At 39.2% G+C, this 21,831-nt stretch overlaps 1 protein-coding gene across 5 annotated transcripts in view; it reads right to left on the reverse strand.

The window, feature by feature from the left end:
• Positions 1 to 4,986: 4,986 nt before the first annotated feature.
• The window catches only part of mib2 (MIB E3 ubiquitin protein ligase 2), a 55,129-nt gene continuing 38,284 nt past the window's right edge, over positions 4,987 to 21,831 (reverse strand). For 3 of the 5 annotated variants that reach the window (XM_026270705.1, XM_026270708.1, XM_026270709.1), the window contains exons 10-19: positions 21,252 to 21,385; positions 17,809 to 17,957; positions 17,002 to 17,158; positions 16,014 to 16,168; positions 12,577 to 12,703; positions 11,326 to 11,550; positions 10,088 to 10,266; positions 9,822 to 10,006; positions 9,166 to 9,231; positions 4,987 to 7,911 (exon numbers count right to left, since the gene is read on the reverse strand). In XM_026270705.1, the coding sequence (XP_026126490.1) occupies positions 7,643 to 7,911; positions 9,166 to 9,231; positions 9,822 to 10,006; positions 10,088 to 10,266; positions 11,326 to 11,550; positions 12,577 to 12,703; positions 16,014 to 16,168; positions 17,002 to 17,158; positions 17,809 to 17,957; positions 21,252 to 21,385 (1,646 nt within the window). In that variant the 3' untranslated portion in view covers positions 4,987 to 7,642. The remainder of the gene's footprint in view (positions 7,912 to 9,165; positions 9,232 to 9,821; positions 10,007 to 10,087; positions 10,267 to 11,325; positions 11,551 to 12,576; positions 12,704 to 16,013; positions 16,169 to 17,001; positions 17,159 to 17,808; positions 17,958 to 21,251; positions 21,386 to 21,831) is intronic. The other 2 variants (XM_026270706.1, XM_026270707.1) reach the window with 2 other exon arrangements.

Genomic DNA, 21,831 nt, shown 5'->3' on the forward strand with positions numbered 1-21,831 from the left:
AGCGTTGATCTCGCGGTCACGTGGTTACACCTTCATTATACACGTATTTGCAGCGATTCTGAGTAAACATTACAGCATATTATACATAAATTATTATTATGTATATTGTTCGATGACATCTACAGTGTCATTTTATTCTGGAGAATGGTGGGGAGGCAACATTAGTATGATTTTCTTGTATTTAACCCTCAAGTATTGGTTATTTATAATTGTGACCATACAACTTAAATATTTTCAGGTAAATAAATGTTCTATATTTTAGCTAAAAAAATATTTATTTAATATTTTAAGGATATATTTTGGCACCAAATACTATTTGTGCAATAATTAGGATCCATTAATGAAAGTATTTTTATATATATATATATATATATATATATATATATCTATTACTTAGATATTACAATTATTATGTAACGGTTAAAACAGAGATTCCAATGCAAAGAGGCAAATTCAAGTAGTTGTGTCATTTGTAATGCCACGGTTAAACCACTATAGATACCTGTATGCAGGCACGTGCACAGGTAGGGCTCAACCTGTGCAGAGCACATGCCCTTTTTGCCCTTACACTCCGAAGTGCCCTTTATTTTAATTTTTTAAAATCAATGCTATTGGTAACCTTTTACGTCTGTCTTTCTGTTTTACAAATATTTCGCAAATGAAAGTTCTTAAAACTAGCTTGTGTAAATCTTTTTCGATCCTCAAACTGTCAGTAAGCTGATAACTCCGCCCCCTCTATATTCATTGAATCAACTGAAGTTCCACAGCAGCCGCACAGTAGACAACAGCGGAGCTGAACAAAGTTTTGCGAAGGGTAAATAAATATCTTCTTGTTTGAATAAGTACTACTAAACACTTGTCTATAAAGGCTCATATTTTATTTATTGGATGTCTGTCTGACTGACTGAGACATGTGGGACATCGCCTGAGAGAGAGGGCTAACATTTGCCATCTAGTCATAGCCAATACATAGCCAACACTTAAATAGACTGTGCATTAGGGGTGGTTAATCTGTCTGATTTCCCGATTCGATTCGATTACGATTATTGAAGTCCCGATTCGATTACAGTCGATTTTCGATTATTAACGATTCTCGATTAACGATTATTGATTTTCCATTTCACAACAGTAAGTAGTAAACAAACTGTGTAAATCATTACTAATAAATGGTAGAAACAAACCGAATGCATGTAGCGGTTGGGATTTTCAGTTTACTACATGCAGCAGGCACTCTGATTCCATGTATGGGGCACATATATATTATTCATATGACACACAAACACAAGTAGACAAGACCTTTTTAGTTCAAAATCTATGCCCCGTGTCACATCGCCTCTGCTTCTGCTATGAGCAGCGCGGCCAGATCTGCCTCGCGCACGCGCCGAGTGTGCACAGCTCGGACTACTGTCAGGGTCATTGCGACTCCCCACCTTGCCTCCTAACTGTCCTATGAATATTTCGACCTCGTCTAACATACCCAGAGGCATTAGACAAAGTTTCCACTACAATACTGTCGCCGCGATTGCGGAGAGGTGCGGTCAGAAGACAAATATACATGTCTAGCGCGGTAAAAATCTCCCGCTTGGTCCCCGCAACACTAACACGCCTGCTAATTTCGCAATGAACACTCCGACCCCTGCAAACATTGTTCACACCTCTGACATTTGGCAAAGGACCATTTACATTGGGCAAAGGATTCACCGTTTGTGCTTGGTGTACTTTCACTTTCAATATCACCGTCATCTTCTGGATACAGATATTCCCCTTCAGAATCAGTGTCCACTAATAGAAGTCCCAACACTTCATTGATGGTTTATTGAAGCTTTATTGATGCCATTAGATAATAATAAAAATAATAATGATAATAATAATAATCTAATGCCAATACTCGCTGACGTTGACAACATTGGTCAGATAAAATGGCTCACTCTCACAGTAGCTCCGCTTTTTTTTCCGCACTGATTCAATGCGCTCTCGAAGATTTTGTTAAGGAGCATTACGTTTTTTTGAGTCAGAGATGAAGTATTACATGTCTGCTATCTGGTGCAGGGGAGGTCGCGTGAAATTTGACACCCTATTTGACAAAATCGGCCGTTTTATTCAGTGCCGCATCTTGTCGAGTAAACTCGACCATGGCGCCAAGAGGGTTAGAGCTCCTGCCATGAAAACCAAAATAAATCCACACGCTTGCTTTGAGCCCAGATGGAGCTGGGTGGTTCGGTTGGTTGCTCGCTCCTGGTTTTTCCATTTTACACACCTGTTCTGGCTGCTTGCTAACTGGAACTGGGCGCGTTCGTGACGTTCAACTCCCGGTATAATTTTTTTTACAAAATAAAATAATGCAAAAAAAAAAAAAAAAAAAAAAAAATCGATTTTTGAAAATTTAATAATCGATTCATACTCGTCCATAACATACTCGCGATTAATCAATAATCGATTTTTTTCACCACCCCTACTGTGCATACAGTAGCATTTCATCTTTTATAAAATGCGATTTTGGCCAAATGCATTTTACCACAGGAAAAACCGAGCGCTCCGTCTATATAGCTACAAAAACTAATTTGTAACATGTAGATGAAAATGTGATGTGACAAAGGAGGCGATATTGATGTGCGCGTGCGCAGTAAACCAGGGTAGGAAAATCTGACAGGGTAGGATAAAATGTCAGGACACCGGCAGCGGCAGGTGCCGTCGCCGTTTTAATGACGAAAAAAAAAAAAATTCACATTTGCACACATTCGCTGGTCAAAAACGATATATTGATAAGTAATACAACAACATATAATTTGTTTTTACTATAGGACAATCATAACAGGTGCGCCCCCGCGCTGTTTCGAACTGGAACTTACACAAAGCGATGAGTGATCCTCGTCACCTAGATAACATATTTCTAAGAAATTTCTTCTTTGATTTATGATTGCTGATACACTTAATTTATTAACATTTAGGCTAATCATGTTATGGTATACTCTCCCCTCGTCCTCACATGTATAAAATGTAGTAAAACATGGTTTTACTACAGTAATGTTGTAGTAACTAAAAAAAAATGACAGAAGATCACTGTGAAATCTTTATAGTTTATCATGCAGAATGTAATTCATGATTCATTCCAAGGCTTCATTTATTTGATCCAAAATACAGCAAAAACACTTATATTGTTTAATATTTAAAAAAATTTAAATAACTATTTTCTATTTGAATATATTTTAAAATGTCATTTATTTTTGTGATCAAAGCTGAATTTTCAGCATCATTACATCAGTACTCTTCAGTGTCACGTGATCCTTCAGAAATGCTTTTCACTGCAACTGTACTTTTCACACTGTTTTTATTTATTTTTTCATTGCTGGCTTATTTTAGTGAAAGTGTAGTGAATAAGAGACCTTCAAGAGACCAACATCCCTGGTCCACCACATTATCAAATTTTTGCCAGTTAGGCGGAAACATGTTGGATATGTTATAGTAACGATATGGCTATAGTTTCTTATAATCTGGAATTGAGTTGGACATAATTACTTAAATTATATTTCAAAAAAGTTTGTCAAAAGTACTTAATTCATTGCTCACCTTCCCCTCTTCTCAATGTCATTCATAATCATGTTAACCAAATAATACAAATTAGCTTATAAAACCAAACAGAATAGCTAAAAAAGAGAATATATAATTTTTTTTCTTTGCAAAGTTCATAAAAAAAGTGGATAAAGTTCAATAAAAAAAGATTTTGGTTTCTGTTTGGTTTTATAAGCTAATTTGTATTATTTGGTTAACATGTTTATGTATGAGTCAAGTATTTTTTTTCTATATAAATGCAATTTAAAAAAAGAGGGAGTCTATATTATCTATAAATAATATATATTATCTAATTATCTTATATTATTATTATGGTTGTTATTATCTTGAATAAATCTAAAGCTTTTGAGACTATTATTTTGTGTTATTGAATTTGTCATGAAGATGTGACCATTTCTTCCTTTTATGCTGGCTTACTAAATAATGTTGATATAATAAAAAGGGAGGGGGGTGCCCTTTTTGGTTTCAGCACATGACCCTCAAAAGGTCTGTGCACGGCCCTGCCTGTATGGCTCTTTACTGAATCCTATCTAGAATATTGCAGGTTGTCCCTGCTTACTTATTTGTACGGTTTTATTTGAAGAAATATCTACTCATGATTAAACACTAGATTTTTAAAGATTACAATTAAGAAGTAATTACTTCTTCTTATTATTTTTTTAATGATGCTTATATACTTTTACATAACGAATGCAAATCCTGAATTGAACCCCAAGTTTAAAATGATTCTAGAAAGGCATTCATACCTTTGAGTTGTGGAAGACATGTGCGTATGGGCCATATACAGAACTGGTGCACAACCAAAAACACATTTAAAAAATACTTCATGTATTCAGATCTTAGATGTGTATTAAGAGCCTTCTATTATCTGCTGAAACCCACAATAATATTGAAAATATTAATAAGCTCAATATACATATAAAATAATCCTTTACTGGGTACTTTCAGTTGTGAAGTGGCTGTCCCGAACCCCGAACCCTAAATTTCAACTTATGAAAATAAAAACATTAATTTTTAAGAGCATCTTTTTCATTCTTCTTCTTTTTTTTTTTTAAGTTCCAAAAAATACAATTTTATATTTTCTTTGTAAATTATTCAACTGTGTAAAGAAACATGTCCCTCATTTTTCATGCTGTGATCCCGCACCCAGAAAAAAACCAGTATTGATAGAAAATAACTCTATAAAATAAATCTGGTAGCCTCTGAAGCCTTGATGAAAGTGTCTAACACATCAAACTGACACGGTCATGTATCTTAAAGTGACACGAAGACCCTCTCAAAGCAGTGAATGGAGGTCTTCAGGGAAGTGTGACGGAGCTGAACGCAGGAGTAAAGCTAGAAGTTCACCTGAGCTCTGCCAATGTTCCTGTGCATTTCACTAATCACTCCTAAACACCTCTTCTTCTCATTTCAATATTAAACACAATTCATTCTCAGTTTTATTCATTGCTAAGATCCTTAGATCCAGCCACTACAGCACCCAAAAAACGAAACCAGAAATATATGCTTATAAAACAGTTCAATATTTACTGCAAAATATTTTTACAGAGTAAAATGACAAAACAGCAAATAAATATAGCAAATGGACAGTAAGGCCAACATCTGAACTCCACATCATGAACTGTAGAAATCATTCGTAATAGTTTTTCTACATTTATTTGAAATGCTCCTTAAAGTAAAACTCGGCAAACCGTTTCTGTAGTTCATCATCATGTGTTTGCCCTTACCTGCTGACAACTCACCTGTATTTTTACTTCTGAATGATGATTATGTACAGCACAAACTATATTACTAAAACTGTCTAAACACATGGACATTTCTAGATGTATTGTGTATTGTCAATATTCTACACGAAGAGACTCAATTCCTCTTCAAATTCACCGTTTCTGATATTACTTTTGGAGAAATGGAGCCAGTTTTGATTCTAGCGCCAGTGAATGATGCCACAGTGCATGATGGTACATTTATGGCACGTTTTTGCAATATACATCATATTGCACCGTTTTTTTTTGTGCAGCTGTTGTGTATTGTGAGCTGTTAGCAGGTAAGCTAATAAAACTAGACAACACACCGTCCTTCTGTTCTAACAAGACACGCTGACTTTCACGTTTAACCACTGGTCTCTAAACCCATAAAGCAAAAGAACTACACAAACGATCAGTTTGAACACATTAGAAACGTCCAGTCCTGTACAAAGGCTCATGGGACACACAGCTCCTGTGCGCATCTGTGCTCTCTCTCTCTCTCTCACACACATGCTGACAAATTTTGGCACTAATACCGCCACCACATTTCTGACAAACTGCAAAACTCTGCAGCGGTTGGCGTACAGCGAGACATTCAAATCAACATGTTTGTGTTGGCCATCCCAAAAGAGGGAGCTATAAAAAGAGCCCATCACTGAATGACACCTACAGAAACTCCCAGGAAAGCCCTTCTGGAACAAAAACACTTGAGACAATGAGACTTCAGGAGGAATATGAACCGATGCTGAAGAACAACATGGAAATTATTTCAGCTAACAAGGGTAACATACACTTTCTGACAAAACACACCCAACTGCCATTATAACACATTTTACACTTCATTATAGCAGATGAAATATAATACTCATTACACAAGCAGCTCTCTCAAAAATGATGGTTCTCTTATTTACTCAGCCTCCTGCTTTTCCAGACTCCTGCTGTTATTATTATTATCATCAAGGTTTTTGAAGCATCCTTACACCACAGCACAGTTTGGATGATGGTCCATTTCTGGAGCGTGACAGACATTTGGACTGGTGTATGGGAGAGAGTTACTGTATTTGCCACTCTTCCATCAATTCTGCTTTGTGTTTCACACACACAAACTAAACTGCTGACTGCAGTGGTGATTTCTTTAAATCATACATTAGTCAATTCTACAGGTTCTCTAGGTGGAATCACCTACAATCCTGGAGAGTTCCCAATTCATCACGTTCAAAACAAGAGGTGTCCATCTCAGAACACATTTAGGCAAAGCATTACTTTGGGAGATATGAGGCTAATAAACGCTTATAATGTCATGCAATGCCAGCGGACAAGGTTGCACGTTTAGTAAAGTTTACAGAGGGGCATTTCTTGCATTTCGAGTTGAACTGACTTGCATAAACCTGAGAAAAAACTAAAAAACTCCTCGTAGCATTCAGCACCTTTGCTGCCACAAATTAATCTACTATTATGCTATTAAGGGTCTTTCAGTCGGACCCTCGCACAGACACAGAGCCTTTATCACACATGGGTAAAAATTACAGGTCGTCTGCTCTTATAACACTACAAATGGTAATCGTGACACAATATATGAGGCAGATAATATGCTCATCAGCATGCATTATGTATAATCTCTTGCTCTGCGAGAGGTAAGACATCACCCTCGGACAAACGACGGCAAGTGATGTGAACGGCATTCTCAGGGACGCTGGGACACGAGCCATGAAGTGTACATCAGATCTGGCTCAGAATGAAGTTAGTGTTGAAAGCAGCAAGCCCTGGATCACCGTGTGCGGGGGATCTGATGGAAACCAACCAGCTCATATTTCACCCTAAAAATCACTCGGGAAATAGCAATAAATCACATTGTGAATCTAGGAGAATTAATATTCCTTATATTCTCTGTAAAAAAAAATGTAAATTAAAGCTCGAGTAAAAGAAATACTGCACTACCATGATGCATGAACACTTCAGATTTGAAGCACTGACGCCGGTGAGAATCTCACAAAATCAAATAACTTCATGCAGCGCTAAATATCTCAGAACATGATTTCTTCCTGTGGAGTTTAGTGTGAAATATGGCCCAGGTCCCGACAGGTTTGGTGAGACGTTTTATTTTGCGTGACATGTCAGCTCACGTTGCATGCTGGGTATGCTTTACGGTTCGCTATAATCTAGCTCTTCAGCGGCACGAAGTGTTTAAGCTCCTCTTCACTCGGTGATACTGTAGGTCGTCGAAGCAGATGCTAGTCAGAGGACTACACCGATCCATCACCAGGTCCCAAACGCAGCGCTGGGGGCTGAATGCTGAGGCTCAGGACGGACAGACAGGAGCTAGCGCGTCACACGAACAGCTGGATCCTCTCGCGGATGGTCTGTCTGCAGATGGGGCAGGTCTTGAGCGCGGCGCTGCAGTCGATGCAGGAGGCGTGTCCGCACTGGAACACCAGCTTGATGTGGTTGTCGATGCAGATGGGGCAGGTGATGCGCTCCTCCATCTGTCTGTAGCGGGACTGCAGCTGCTCCAGCAGGTTGTGCTTCTCTGAGTTCTCTGAGCTGGGGCTGCACTCCACCTCCGTCTGGTCTGCTTTCAAGAGACACACATGCTCAGCTCCAAACACACAACACAATGCAGGAGCCAGCATTACCTCCAGGAAACAACTACATCTTAACAGTAGGAATGCAACGATGTAAAAAAGAAGACTGAGGGATACCTGGAAGTTGTTCAAAATAGAGCAGTCAAACGATTCATCGCATCCAAAATAAATGTTTCTGTTTACATTATATATGTGTGTGTCTCTCATTTCTCTCGGTTCATGTCAAATTAATTTTGATAAATAAGTCGCACCTGACTATAAGTCGCAGGACCAGCCAAACTATGAAAAAAAGTGCAACTTATAGTCTGGAAAATACGGTACATAATAAATACACACAGTACACACACATTTATTATGTAAACAAAAACTATTATTTTGATTGTGATTGTTTGACAGCACTAATTTTAGAGTTATATACTTCTATTTAATGCACTCTGAGAGTTTAAAATGAACCATGTTCCTAAGAAAACTCAATTCAGAAAGACATCAGTGAATTGACTTGTAGCTGAACTTTAAAGGGGAATATTAATATCGATACCAGGATGTTGATACAACCGTACTACTTAATAGTAATAAGAATATTGTAACAGAGAATGGGAATATTATTTCTTTCAGTTGCCCCTGACTGAAAACATTATCTTTAATTACTGGCTCCATTCATTTTTAATGAAACCAAAGCAAACTTTCAGAATGACATCACTTCCTGCTGCGGGGATTTACTGTAGTACAGCTGTGACCAGCTCATTCCTCATTCTCTTCTATAACAACAAAACTAAATCAGTCCCCCATGAAGGCATGTTAAAGGAAAGTTCATGTTTCTTAATGTGCTGTTGAAGAGAAAGACTCACTTTCTTCGTATCTTAACAGACTCATAGTGTTCTTCTACAGAAAACCATTCTGAACAGGCTTCATGTACTGAGTGCTCAAATATATGCAGATCTTATTGTTCTCGAGTCTAAAATCTGAAGCCCAGTCAGTTTTTTACTCAAAGTGCTTTTCTTAACAGGTTTTTATGGGGTTTAAGACATTACGTCTTGTAACAGTAGACAGTATTTACTACAACCAATGTTTGAGAGAAATTGGGTTCTTCAAATCGCATGTCCATACCGAAATATTACCAAAAAAAGATGCATTAAGAGCGGAGCATATGCTGATCGTAACAAAGTGAGCTCATTTTAAAAGGATTTATTACGTGTAATAAACTGGATTTCTTTCTAAAGCGTTTGTTGTTTGTAAAGATTTTGATTCTTAAATGTAAAAATGCTTACCTTGTCGAATTTTCTTTGTTATTGTCACCTGGCACCGGATACATTTCTTCATTCTGTGAGCACATTCTGAACAGAGACACACAGGACTGAGTTTCTACACACCAGCTGTGTATCTGTGTCCCTGGAGCAGTCATGAGGCTTCACTAGCACAGGGATATATTTGAGGCAATAGCCAACAATACATTGTATGGGTCAAAACGATACATTTTACTTTCATGACAAAAATCATTAGGATATTAAATAAAGATCATGTTCCATGAAGATATTTTGTAAATGTTTTACTGGAAATATATAAAAACTTAATTTTTGATTATTAATATGCATTGCTAAGAACTTCATTAGAACAACATCAAAAGATGGTTTTCTCAATATTTAGATTGTTTTGCTTCCTCAGATTCCAGATTTTCAGCTAGTATCTCAGCCAAATACTGTCCTATCTTAACAAACCATGCATCAATGGGAAGATTATTTATTTGCTTTCAGATGATGTATAAATCTCAATGACTGGTTTTGTGCTCCAGGGTCACATATAGCCAAGTAAAACATTTCTGGATCAACATCAATCCAACTTGTGACCAACTTTTCTACCATATTGTAAAGTATTTCTGAGTGAAGCTGTGTTTTGAGGTCAGCACTGTTCCTGTGAGTAGGCTCACCCTCGCAGGCCACGCTGTGTTGACACGGAGAGAACAGCACCAGCAGGGCGAGCTCGGAGCAGATCAGGCACTCGCTCGGGCCCGTCACGCTGGGCATGGCCAGGTTGGTCATGGTGTTGGGCGTAGTGTGTACCCGCCTGAGACTGCTGCTGCTGCTGCCTGTGCCACAGGTGACGGCCTGAAGCCTGAACACACACACACACACACGTCAAGATCACATCTGTTCATTCTGTAAACCCTCACACAATCAACACACTGAGACACACCTGTGTTTTTCTGCGAAGCTCCTGATGAGAGTCTGCACGCCGCTGTCTGTAACCAGATCCAGTGGGCTTTTCCCTTTATGGTTGGCATAACTGATATCAGCCCCTTCCTGTGCCAAGAAGCAAGCGATAGCAGCTCCTACGTTTAGCTCCGTGTTTCCCATCAGCCCTGAGCTACACAGCTACATGCAGAGAATGAAGAAACAAACACCATTGACTACCTCTCTCTTAATTATACTGTACAGCACACAAATACACTGGAAAACTGGATGACCCTACTCTGGTGTGCAATGCTTCTGTATTTCTGCACAGTACTCTATTGAGGAGGAATTGATTGTTTAAGAGAACAAGGCTTTATACTCCAGGACAGAATGAACATCAAGCCAGTAGCGTCTGAAAAAGCCTAGCTTGCAATTTCCTGCAATTAAACTCTTCTCAACAGAGCCCAAGAGGTGGCCATGCCCCTAATAGAGTGTGCCCTGAAGGGACTCGCTTATATTAATTTGCCAATGATAGGGATTCAATCAGCCAATGAAAGAGGCATTGGCAAGAAACAAAGTGCTTCTTCACATTCAAACCCTCAACAGAGGACATACAGCATTCAACCTCTGATCCTAAGCACAAAGGAGAAAGGCTGTGGGTAGAAAGAGGAAAGCTTGATGACCACATGTGTGCATGCTGGGAAACACTTGGCATAACTGTCAGGTTGGGCCTAAGAAAAACCATATCTCCACCGACAGAGAATGTAGTGCACAAGGAATGAACAGAGAGTACAATGCAAATCACTTGCTGCATTCCCATTAACCTTCAAATTACTCAAATTAAAATCGCTAATTGAAAATATGCCTAATGGAAATGTGCCAATTTTGCAAAAACTCCCATTTATAGGCAATTCGAAAATGTAATATTTAGCATAACTGCAATGGAGATGTTTTTTCACATACACAGGTCTCATGGTGTAGATAAAAAGTCATACGATCATTCTTCAATGTACTATATCCTCCAAGAAACACTTCACACAGTGGCTTTCCCTGCCATTAATGCTTGGACAATTCACAGTGCACACGTGTGCGGCTCTGATTCGGACACTGAAGCTGATTGTGCCATCCTAGTCAATGCTTGTGTCTTTACTAGCGCAGAATCTCTAATGATGCATGCATACACCTCCTTCGAATAAATAGAGCCAGAATACCACCAAAATCCACTGCCATGATTTATGACTCCGTGACTCCTGCTCTTACCCTGCTGTAGAGCACCGCTCCTTCTCCCTCGCCGCTGCTCATGACGGAGGCCAGCTGCTGGCGGCTGAGGGCCGTGTGCATGGCCGTGTCTCCATCCTCATCCTCTGCATTGACGTCTGCCCCCTCCGTCACCAGCAGAGCCACGAGAGCCACGTGACCCTGAGTCACGGCCAGCTGCAGCGGCGTCTGATTGCGATTGTTGCGGATGTTAATGTCACAGCGACCCTTAAAGCCAAAGAGGACAGGATTAGAGCAGATTACAAACACACTGTCGGGCAAAAGTCTGACACACTGAACTGAGCTTAAAGTGATCGCTCACCAAAAAATGTCAGAAAATTCTTTCATTATTTACTCACCCTCATTTCGTTCCAAACCTGTAAGACTGAACCACTGATGTCACAGGGACTAATTTACCAATGTCCTTACTACGAGGGTCAGAAAGCTCTTCGGATTTGAACTGTCACTTTAAATGTGTTTTTAATTAAAGGCACCTGTTTGTTTTTGTAGACAAAAATAAATTGCTTCTGCGAACTGATTAATACTGTTTGTGTTTTTGGGGTTTGAATATGTGCAACAAATAGCATCAACAGCCTGAAACAATCATAAACCATTCAAAACTTCCTGGGACTACATTTTCTTTTCTTTTTTTCAGCTTCAAACATCTACAAAACATTTAAACGTAATAGAAAACCACCAGCCACCAGATGGCAGCAAACTAAGTTCATCAAATATGGTGTTACTCGAGCCAAACACCAGACACATGGCAGAAAGTGAGGGTATGAATGCTGTTCAAGTTCGGGGTTTAAATAGAGCTCTTAAAACAGCCAGGTTTCACATAAAAACAGTGTTATTAACACAAAAATAACTTACAGTACGCTTCTATGTATAGACTGCGAGTTTATTGGGCAAGACCACTGGGGGTTAAAAGCAGAAATATTTGGTTACTTTCAACTAAAATTCAGTAACAAAAGTAAAGTTGTTTAAATTATCCTTTTCAGGTGGGACTACAATTCTGTAATTCATGTGGTAGACTTTGTAAAATCTTTTCAAGACACAGTATAAACTTTACACTGATTGATAACTTATTCATTAGATCAGATTATTAGAGTTGAAGCATTATTGTTATACTTTCAAAACAATTGTGTAATTTCCTCTTGGACATCCATCGTGAGTGTACGACTGTATGTGTATGTTTCCCGTGTTTTATCAGACTTTCCTCTTGGGGTTAATTGTGATCTAAGTCTCTCTCACCTCTTTGAGGAGGATCTCAGCTACATCTCGGTGGTTGTTCAAGGCGGCCAGATGCAGAGCAGAGAAACCATCTTCCTTCTTAACGTCAGCCAGCTGTCGCGCTCGAGCCAAGATCATCTCCGTCGCTCTGGAGGAACACAAACAGAGATCGAGACCATCAGCTCTGTGTGACACCCACAGCGGGAGGAACGGGGATCCAGCGCCACTAGGCCTCGTTCAGAAACTTAGACACACTTTACAACTGTTTATCTGCACTAGAACAAGTGCAGAAGCTGTCAGCAGGACAGAGAGTAAACACCAGGAAACCCAAGGATTGCATCGTGATCTCGTATCCTGTTTATATCCGAGAGTAAATGATGTCATTATAAGAGGAGAAAGAGAGCACAATGCAACAGGAGACACTTGAAACTAGAACAGTTATGTAGGAAATCCTTCAACAGTTAAGCATCATTATACACAAATATCTGGCTCACTGAAGCCCAGACAGACGAGTCACTTCCAGAGCATCAGCTTTGAATCAGGATTCAAGAGTTCTGCATTAGTAAATTCAATATTAGTACTCAATTTATACTTGTAGAATTTAAAGTTTGAACTTATAAGTATATTTCACTTGTAATTGTTTGTTATTTTTTCAAAGATTAATTAAATATCAAAGTCATGATCCTGTTGTTCCCATCATGCACTTGGGCATGAATAATACGTTACATTGTTTTTGCAGTTTTCAAGATGCATTTACACAGTTTTATGGTTGCTTTTGTTGTTAGGTTTAATAACTTGCTGTTTTTTGACATCTGAAGTTCATCTTTTACTCAAAATGACCCATTCAAACTCAAACACTATCCACTGATCGTCACCGTCACTGTGTATCATGTGCCAAGTATTCAGCTCTCTGTTCATTCAGTAATAACTGTACTGAGTAAACATGACCTGTCAGAGAATAACAAGCTGTCTACTTGCTCACAAACGTGATTAGAAGTGAACCACATGCTTTACTGCCATTTTATCCAGTGCTATGTTGTTTGAGTAAAGTTTACAAACCGTGACTGAGGGAAATGTACGTGAGTATTGCAGAGTAAACTTAAAATAATTAAGAAGAAATTACTCATTAAACTTGAACTGGCCATGTTAAATGTACTTGTTTCCTTTGCTAATTTTACATAACCTAAGTAGATTTTACTTAATACCATACTCAAATTTACTTAAAAAACAAATGTGTGCAAAAACTTGCAAAATAAGAATTTAGTACATTTTACTTCATTTTTTTTTAGTGACTGAACCGTGTTGACATGAATTAACCATATCGGTTATTCAACATTTATTGTAAATTATGCATTGCATTGTATTTTAAAGTTGCATTTTAAAGCTCACTCGCTGAAACACTCAAGGCACTTATTAAATGATCATCTGACTCACTCACTTTCGGCTCAAAGCGATTGGAAATGTGTCACAGTGTACTTGAGACGTAAATCAGTCTAATAACCGATATATAGTTAGGACTGTAGGCCAGGAGGACATTATTCAGGAAATGCACAGGTGTGTTCATGTGAGCGGTCTTCTTTCATCCTCTTCAAGCTAAAAACCAGCCTCAATGACAGACGGCCACCAATCAAAGCATAGTCTCTGTGAACGGTTGTACAAAAACAGACAGATAACAGTAGGGTGTGTAGACCTGTCCAAATATAATATGAACAGAAACTAAACTAAATACTAAGAACCTCAAATGAAAGCAGACCCTGACACACAGTGTGTGTGTGTGTGTAAGAGAGAGAGAGAGAGAGAGAGAGAGAGAGACTGTTTGTTTGCCTCTCTTTCCACATGAATCAAGTTTATTGTGATTGCAGCTCTGCTCAAGTGTTTGCAGGGTGGACTCTGCAGTGCAGGAGAACATCACTGAGAACGGTGGGCTGTAACCTCGCTGCTAACTACAAGCACTACAAACACTGAACAGATGCCGTGCATTCGTGTCATGTATGCCAGTGTCCCTCAACTGATGGGAGTAAACGGCCAAAGAAACCACATCAACAACAAAACTATTCTAAAGGTTTTTCTGATGCAAGACGTTTATTTTAAAAGACATACAGTATGTGAAAGCAGCTGACATTTGTGTCAGATGTATATACAAGTAAAGAGTGGCTGAGAAAAGTGTGCTGTCCTGATTCAGATGAGATGCTGACAGGCTTCATGTCAGTGTGATTATTCTATCGTTATTTTCATTCGTAGCTCACGCTCTTCTCTAGCCGCACTGTGTATCACTCCAGTGTGTGAAATATAAGTACAGTAGCCATAAATCACATAAAACTGGCACTGCGTGTGTTAGCTAGGAAGGATTTGCATGAAGGTATGATATTAATTCTGCTCGGGGCAGTTTCCACATTTCATTAACAGTTCATGTTAGTATTGTATAATCAGCACTGCAACTGCTTTTTCCTTTCAGTACAATGCTTCTTTCACTTGGTGTCATTTTGTATGTGTTTAAATGACTGTGGTGGCTCAGACCAACATAATTAGCAACCATACAGAATATATATTTTGAAAATATTTTTATGAATATTTTTATATATAATTTATATAGACATATTTTCGTGTACACAATAATAAATATAACAAAGTACACACACATATTATAGAAACAAGAAGAGTCTGCTGAGTTTCCATTGGCAAGCAGCTTCTCTGATTAGTGGACGTCTCTCTTCAGGATTACGGCTGGAGTAAATCTTTTCCTGGTATTCAGCTATTCGGATCGCCCTTGTCTCTGGAACGGATTTTCTTTGTTTCACAAAACAAGATGTTCTTGCGACTGATAATGTTAACATGTTATACAATAATGTGCTTAATTAATCAAGAACTTAATTGACCCTTATGTCTGGTTTTGTGCTCCAGGGTCACATTTAGTAAGTTTCCACCGTAACTAACATGAATCAAACAGATGTCATTTTCTATTACTTATGATCAAGAAATCATTATCGGACAACCAAAATCTGCACAGCCCCAGCCAGTAACAATATTTTTAATTCAGACTCAACCCTAAACTGAAACCTAAGTCTGACTGGTTCATAGTAATGTTGTTCCAGGACCATAAGCAAACAGATGCAGGACGGTGTGGTACTTGTGTAAATCATGAGAAGTGTGACTCCAGGAGGGCATGCGAGGCCGAGGGAGGGGCTCTGTGTGACAGACATGTGTCCTGTAGCTCTTTAAGTCAACTGTGTCACCGTTATGAAAGAATCTGGGCCACATTCTCATGACACCTGAGGAAATGTGTACAAGCTTGAACGCATTAACCACGGAAATATTACTGCCACATCCCTCAGGAAATGCCACTTTAACAATGACATGTACCATACGTTTCTGCTTCAGCAGGATAAGCTATGAAAACATTCAGATACAACAAAACTGAAAGGTAATAAAGGAAGACGGAGCAGCAGAGGAACACTCACAGTTTGTTTCCCTTCAGAGCGGCGTGGTGCAGCAGGTTGAAGCCGCGGTTGTTCTGCTGCGTGAAATCGATGTTGGGCACCACAATCAGGATCTCAATGATGCTCCTGAAGTCTTTGGCAATGGCGTCATGTAAGGGTGTATCTCCGTATGAATCCTGACAACACAGAATCACTACTGTTAGTGAACACTGCTGAATCTAGCGGTCACAATGTGTCCCTGCAGCACAGAAGCAGTCATCAGGAGCACAGGGAACAGCCAACAATACACTGTATGGGTCAAACTTATCCATTACTCTTTTATGCCAAAAATCACTAAGATATTAAATCAAAATCATGATCCATGAAGATATTTTGTGAATATATTAAAACTTAATTTTTGATTAGTAATATGCATTGCTAAGAACTTTATTTGGACAACTTTAAAGATGATTTTCTCAATATTTTAAGTTCTTTGCTCCCTCAGATTCCAGATTTACTAATAGTTGTATCTCAGACGAATATTGTCCTCCGAACAAACCACACGTCAATGGTGAAGCTTATTCATTCAGCTTTCAGATGATGTTTAAATCACAATTGGATTTGTGCTCCAGGGTCACAAATTAAAATTAAACAGAAATGTTAAAGGGATATGCCGCCCCAAAATGAAAATTCGCTCATCATTTACTCATCTTTCTTTTTTTACTCTTTCTTTTCTCGGCTGTGTGCACTTTGTGTGACCTGTATCACATGGACTCACAGTGATGGAACGTTTAACAAACATATATATATATATACATATATATATATATATATATATATATATATATATATATATATATATATATATATATATATATATATATATATATATAAATGAAAAATAAAATCACACTGTTATTCATTAGCAAAAAAAAAAAAACTACATCAGATCACTGATCCAGTTCCTTAAGCACTCAAACAGCCCTGCTAAAGTGATGTACTGGGGCATGAGGCGTGTTTTCGGTCTAACCTGCAGGTTGACGTCTGCCATGTGCTCCGTTAACACTCTCACCACATCTGTGAAGCCTTTATTGACAGCGATGTGCAGCGCCGTACACATGGAGTTATTCAGCAGGTTCACACTGGCTCCTTTACTGAGCAGCAAGCGTGCGATCTCTGCCTGATTCCTGCACAAACAGCACACAAACCACATGTCACACACGCACAAACACAGCGAGACACACATGAGATGAGGAAAATACAAATACATCTAGTGTACAAGTACTGCCTACAATGCAAAAACTGTTTTTATACACAAGTCCCCACAAAACACACAGATTTATGAAAAATGTTGAAGAACAAAATAAGTTATGCCTCCATCAGATGACCGTTGTGTCACAGCGCATCACAAGTCATCAAGTGGATGTTCTCATCCTGTTAGTGACACTGCATGCTACAAAACCATGCTGTTTTTTACTACAGTTACATAGTTTCTCGAGCATAGTTTATTCTTTAAAGGATTAGTTCATCCATATATTAAATTTATGTCATTAATAACTCACCCTCATGTCGTTCCAAACCTGTGAGACCTCTTTTCATCTTCAGATCACAGTTTAAGATATTTTAGATTTAGTCTGAGAGCTCTCGGACTAAATCTAAAATATCTTAAACTGTGTCCTGAAGATGAACGGAGATCTCACGGGTTTGGAACGACATGAGGGTGAGTTATTAATGACATCATTTTGATATATAATACTTGATAATGAACATGTAGCTTTTTCTTATAACAGTCATTGATAACCTATCCTAAAGTGCAGGAATAAGTACTGGCTCTCACCCGAACGCTGTGTAGTGCAGCGCAGCATCACCGTCCTCATCTTTAGTTTCAATGCCGCTGTTGGCCTGAAGCAGAACCTTCACCACCTCCATGTGCCCCTGATGGGCAGCAACCTGCAGAGCTGTCTTCCCCTGGTTCTTAATATCCACCTGAAGACAGATAAACACAGCTTCATTCAGACACACTTCTGCAAAGACTTTACCTTCCAATCAGACTAAACAAATAGTTTACTGAGTCTGACCCTTATTCCATTTAAGATACAGATCAGTTTGTTTCTTCATCAAATTTGGACAAATGTAGCATTGCACCACTGTCTCAGCATGTGCTCTGCAGTGAATGGGTGCACATGCACACACACAGCATGCACACACACAGCAGTTAACACACACACACACACACACACACACACCGTGAACACACACCCGGAGCAGTGTTCATCATTTATGTTGCGGTGGCCGGGGAGCAGTTGGGGGTTCGATGTCTTGCTCAAGGGCACCTAAGTCGTGGTATTGTTGGCCAAGAACGAGACTCGAACCCACAACCTTAGGGTTAGGAGTCAAACTCTCTAAACACTATGCAACTTGAAACCCCCAAACTGCATTAACATTTGAATAATGTATTGATAAACTAGTGCATGCTTTGTTTTTGTTCTTGTTTTTAACACTGACCCATCATCTCCGCAGTTGTGATGCGTCTGTGTGCATGTATCATATGAATTCATCAGGGTTCTGCCATGACGCTCCGTTTGCCTCGTGTCTGTTTCCTGTGTCTGTGTGGTCTGGTGTGTCAGCACATGGCTATGTTGAAGTCTTTCCACTTTACCACACCCTCTTCAGTCTTTGTTGGTCTAATTGTTCTCACCTGTTACTCGTGTGACTTGCTCCTTATTTATTGTCACCCTTGCCCTCTTGTTTTTGCCAGTCCGTGCTCATTAGATGATTTTATCAGATTTTCCCTTGGTGTGAGGTGTGTTAAGAGTGTCCGAGCCAGATCAGAGAAACATCGGAGCCGCCCCGATCGTGAATTGTAAATATTAAACATGTTTAATCCTGATGTGTGTGTGTGTGTGGGGGGGGGTGTTTATACAACGTGTCATGTATAAAATAATTCCAAACACTATCACTGCAATTTCTTCCTGCATATCGTCCGCCATGCTTTTTCTGAAGTTCACAGTCGAGACTCTGGGTGAAAATCTGTTTGTGTGTGGTGTGCTGGGTTTGTCACATCATGGCACACCACACACTATAGGAGCAAAACGGTTAAATGTAGGATTTTTTATCCTCACGTTTGTGGTCTATCACGTATGAGATGTAAGAATTATTTTGGTGTGTGCCCAGCATTAGTTCAATCCACTTGGAATCCACTTTGGCAACAGCTCCCGCCAAAAAGACTTCCTCATCCTACGGAATATGTAACTGTAATTCTAAATTCAAAGCTTCAAGCGGGAAATGGTTGTAGGCCAATGTTACATGACTCTGAATGATATTTATTGAATGCCAAATATTTTGTAGTGTATATCTTTTTCAATGTGCAGCAGTTCCCACAGTCTAATGCTTTTTCACATACATAAATGTTCTCTAATCCAGCGTGCTACATATCTTATTTAGGATACTGAAAAACATTGGACTTCCATTCAGATGCCAACAGCGAGAAGGCAGAGACTCATAATGGGAAATGAATCTGCCCCAGCACTACTGACAGATGAAGAGAAGATGGCATCAATACTGATATTAAAATCCAACAGGAAAAAAATAATTGGTTCCTTTTGTATTTGAAGAACATAAAGATGACCAAATAAACTGTGAATAATTTGTGTTTATTTAACAGCTGTGGTAAGGCATAGATAACCTTATGCTACCTTTCGATATGGCATCCTTCCAGTCCATTCAGTAACCAGCTTAATTTTGGGAAGATGCAATGGTGAGAATGTGTGTGTAATCAATGCACCCAAACACACTGGAAATCCTACAGGCACTTCTAGTTATTAGCTTTCTTAGAGGTCGCAGTCAGATGTTATCAAGTGAACACCATTTAAAAATGGTACCGTTAAATACATATGCATGTTGATATGACAAAATAAATAAAATCTAATTAAAATTAAGGGATTACTGATCTCTTATAAAAAAAGACATGCCATTTTAATCTAGTTCTAGACGTCTAGACATGCCAATCTAATATAGATTCATAACCACTCATGTTGCATGTATGCAGCATCTTTGTTTGGACCGAGAATGTGCTTTCATTAGTTTAATTGTTATTCTGAGAGTACAGATAAATAGTCTTTACAGATTCAAAAGATATATTACTCTCATCTGTATGACCAAACGTGAGGGAGTATTTCAAGAGTAAGTGAGCGCACCGGTGCCTTCATTGAGCGGCCATGTAAAGCTGCTGCTACTAACTTATTTCAGGTAATGAACCATGTTTGAGATCGGCGAGCGTTTGGATGTCCTGTCCAATGAATTACCACATAGACCAGCCGTTAACGATCTATCCGTCACGGACTGTGTGACTTCACCACTTCCCCTGGATTTTTTTTTTCTCTGCAACCAATAAATTTTGGTTAACCAAGTCTCTCTAACAGTTAGCTCACTATTAGCCCTAATAAAAACTTCACAATATTCCACAAGTAATCCTCAGTCCATCAGTGAACATCTGGAGAAGACCAAAACCGAAACAAATCCATCAAGATGTTTTAAACTCAAATACGAACCTATACTACCTCCAGTGAAGAAGTGCATCTGCCGTCGTCTCTCACATCAGAATCCAGACACAGATTAGTTCAGATCTGTTTAAACACTGCTTGATCTGTGCAGATTTCTCTCCTGATTCAGACCAGAACACTTCTTCACTGGAGGAAGTGTTATTATGATTATAGACTCTATGTGTTTGAGTTAAAATCATCTTAATGCTGGATTTGTTTCAGGTTTTGTCTTCTCTAGATGTTCACTGATGGACTGGAGTGGATGTGGATTATTGGGATGTTTTTATCAGACTCTCATTCTGACGGCACCCATTCACTTCAGAGCATCCACTGATGAGACACTGATGCAGAGCTACATTTCTACAAACCTGATGAAGACACAAACTCATCCTGATCTCTGATTGCCCAAGGGTGAGCACATTTTCAGATTTGGGTGAATTATTCCTTGAACATCTACCAAACGATCTAGCTTTGATCAGTTTAATCAGACAAAGATCCCATTGAGGACAGCCATATAAATGTTTTAACCAGCCGTCCGTAGTCTCTAGTACAGTATCTTTCAGAGAGGACACTCTTTCCTTGAAGTCTCTGGTGGGCTGTGTGTTTATAAAGGGAAAGGCTATAACCCTTCAGACGGAGGGAGCCAGAAATAACGAAACGTCTGGAGACTCGCTCCCTTAGGACAACCCATGCAAACAAAATCCGGTCTCTTTCCCCTAAATCAGGCCGAGGCACTAACCTTGTCAGGGTATTTCTGCAACAGTTCACGCACTTTAGCGGTGTTCCCGTGTGCTGCCTCGATGACCAGCCGGCCCGGATGATCCTGCTCTGTGGACTGAGAGAGCAGCTTCTCCAGGACGGAAATCACCGTGCCTGAACGACAGCGAGAAACAGACATTTACATTCTGTGTTCAGAGAAGGGTCTGTGTTACAGTCCTGCAGTTCAAAACCCTCCAAACCAGTCAGAATGAGTCAAAATGTCACCATGCATCAAACATCACAAACTATCCAGAACTGGCACAGCATGTAGGAGAGAAAAAGAGAGAGAGATACACACAAACACACGGTGCTGAAACGAGAAGAACAAGCATCGGTATCATGCAGGACAGTGTGGAAGAGAACAGAAGATGTGCTTATCTTCTCTTTCACATTAACTCTTTCCCCGCCAGCATTTTTGAAAAAAGATTGATGACTGATCATGGCCACCAGAATATGAATGTATGAATGTCTGAACATGCAATACACTAAAATAAAGAAGAGAGCATCTACTTTAAATCAAAAAACTGTTTTATTCCAGCTTCAAGCATTACTTTTTGACA

Source organism: Carassius auratus, chromosome 8 (genome assembly GCF_003368295.1).
Source record: "Carassius auratus strain Wakin chromosome 8, ASM336829v1, whole genome shotgun sequence".
NCBI lineage: Eukaryota > Metazoa > Chordata > Actinopteri > Cypriniformes > Cyprinidae > Carassius > Carassius auratus.